Raw genomic sequence first — 641 nt, forward strand, 5'->3', positions numbered from 1 at the left:
CCATGTCGCCCAAGCGCAGTGCCAAGGACACAGAACACGAGTGTGTGAAGAGAAGAATCAAAAAAACAACACCTCTTCGTCTAATTATAGCGTATGTCAAAATGGACCGTTGAACATAAATAAAAGTCAGTCATTTCCATTCTCCATTTTTTTTCTTCTTTTTTTTTGAACTTGGTTGCTGGTTTTTTTTTTTTTTGGCACCGTGCATCATGGCTGAATTTTCAGCATTGATGGAGCAAATGAAGCAAATGCAGCTCCAAAGCACAAGCGAGGAAGAACATCGCCACATCCAAGCTCAGATCCAAGCTCTCATTGAGCTTGAGCAGCAGAGGCTGGCCGCGGAAGCCGAGGAGCGCAAGCTCGAGCAGCAGAGGCTGGCCGCCGAGGAGCGCAAGGAAGCACAGCTCAAACGGAAAACAGGTCGCGGCAAGGTTCGTCGTGTTTCGTCTCGATTCGTTACAACCGACAAGGCCTGCTGCCTCTGTTGCTCACGTGGTCCGGTTGACAGATTAAAGTCTTGAAGGGCATGTTTGCCAACCTTGGGCTGCAACACGAAAAGGCTTTATGGAACAAGTTGATGGCCATGGATGATGCTGATTTTGAAGCATTTGTCGACGAAGTCGACAACATGCCCTCTGCCG

The 641-nt window shown here is 48.4% G+C and overlaps 1 protein-coding gene across 1 annotated transcript in view; it reads left to right on the forward strand.

Moving 5' to 3' along the window:
- Positions 1-209: 209 nt before the first annotated feature.
- The window catches only part of MONBRDRAFT_30601 (uncharacterized protein), a gene marked incomplete at both ends in the record, with an annotated part of 2,332 nt that continues 1,900 nt past the window's right edge, over positions 210-641 (forward strand). The window contains one exon of the mRNA XM_001751041.1: positions 210-431. Coding sequence (XP_001751093.1) covers positions 210-431 — 222 coding nt within the window. The remainder of the gene's footprint in view (positions 432-641) is intronic.

This window comes from Monosiga brevicollis, genomic scaffold (genome assembly GCF_000002865.3).
Source record: "Monosiga brevicollis MX1 MONBRscaffold_97 genomic scaffold, whole genome shotgun sequence".
NCBI lineage: Eukaryota > Choanoflagellata > Craspedida > Salpingoecidae > Monosiga > Monosiga brevicollis.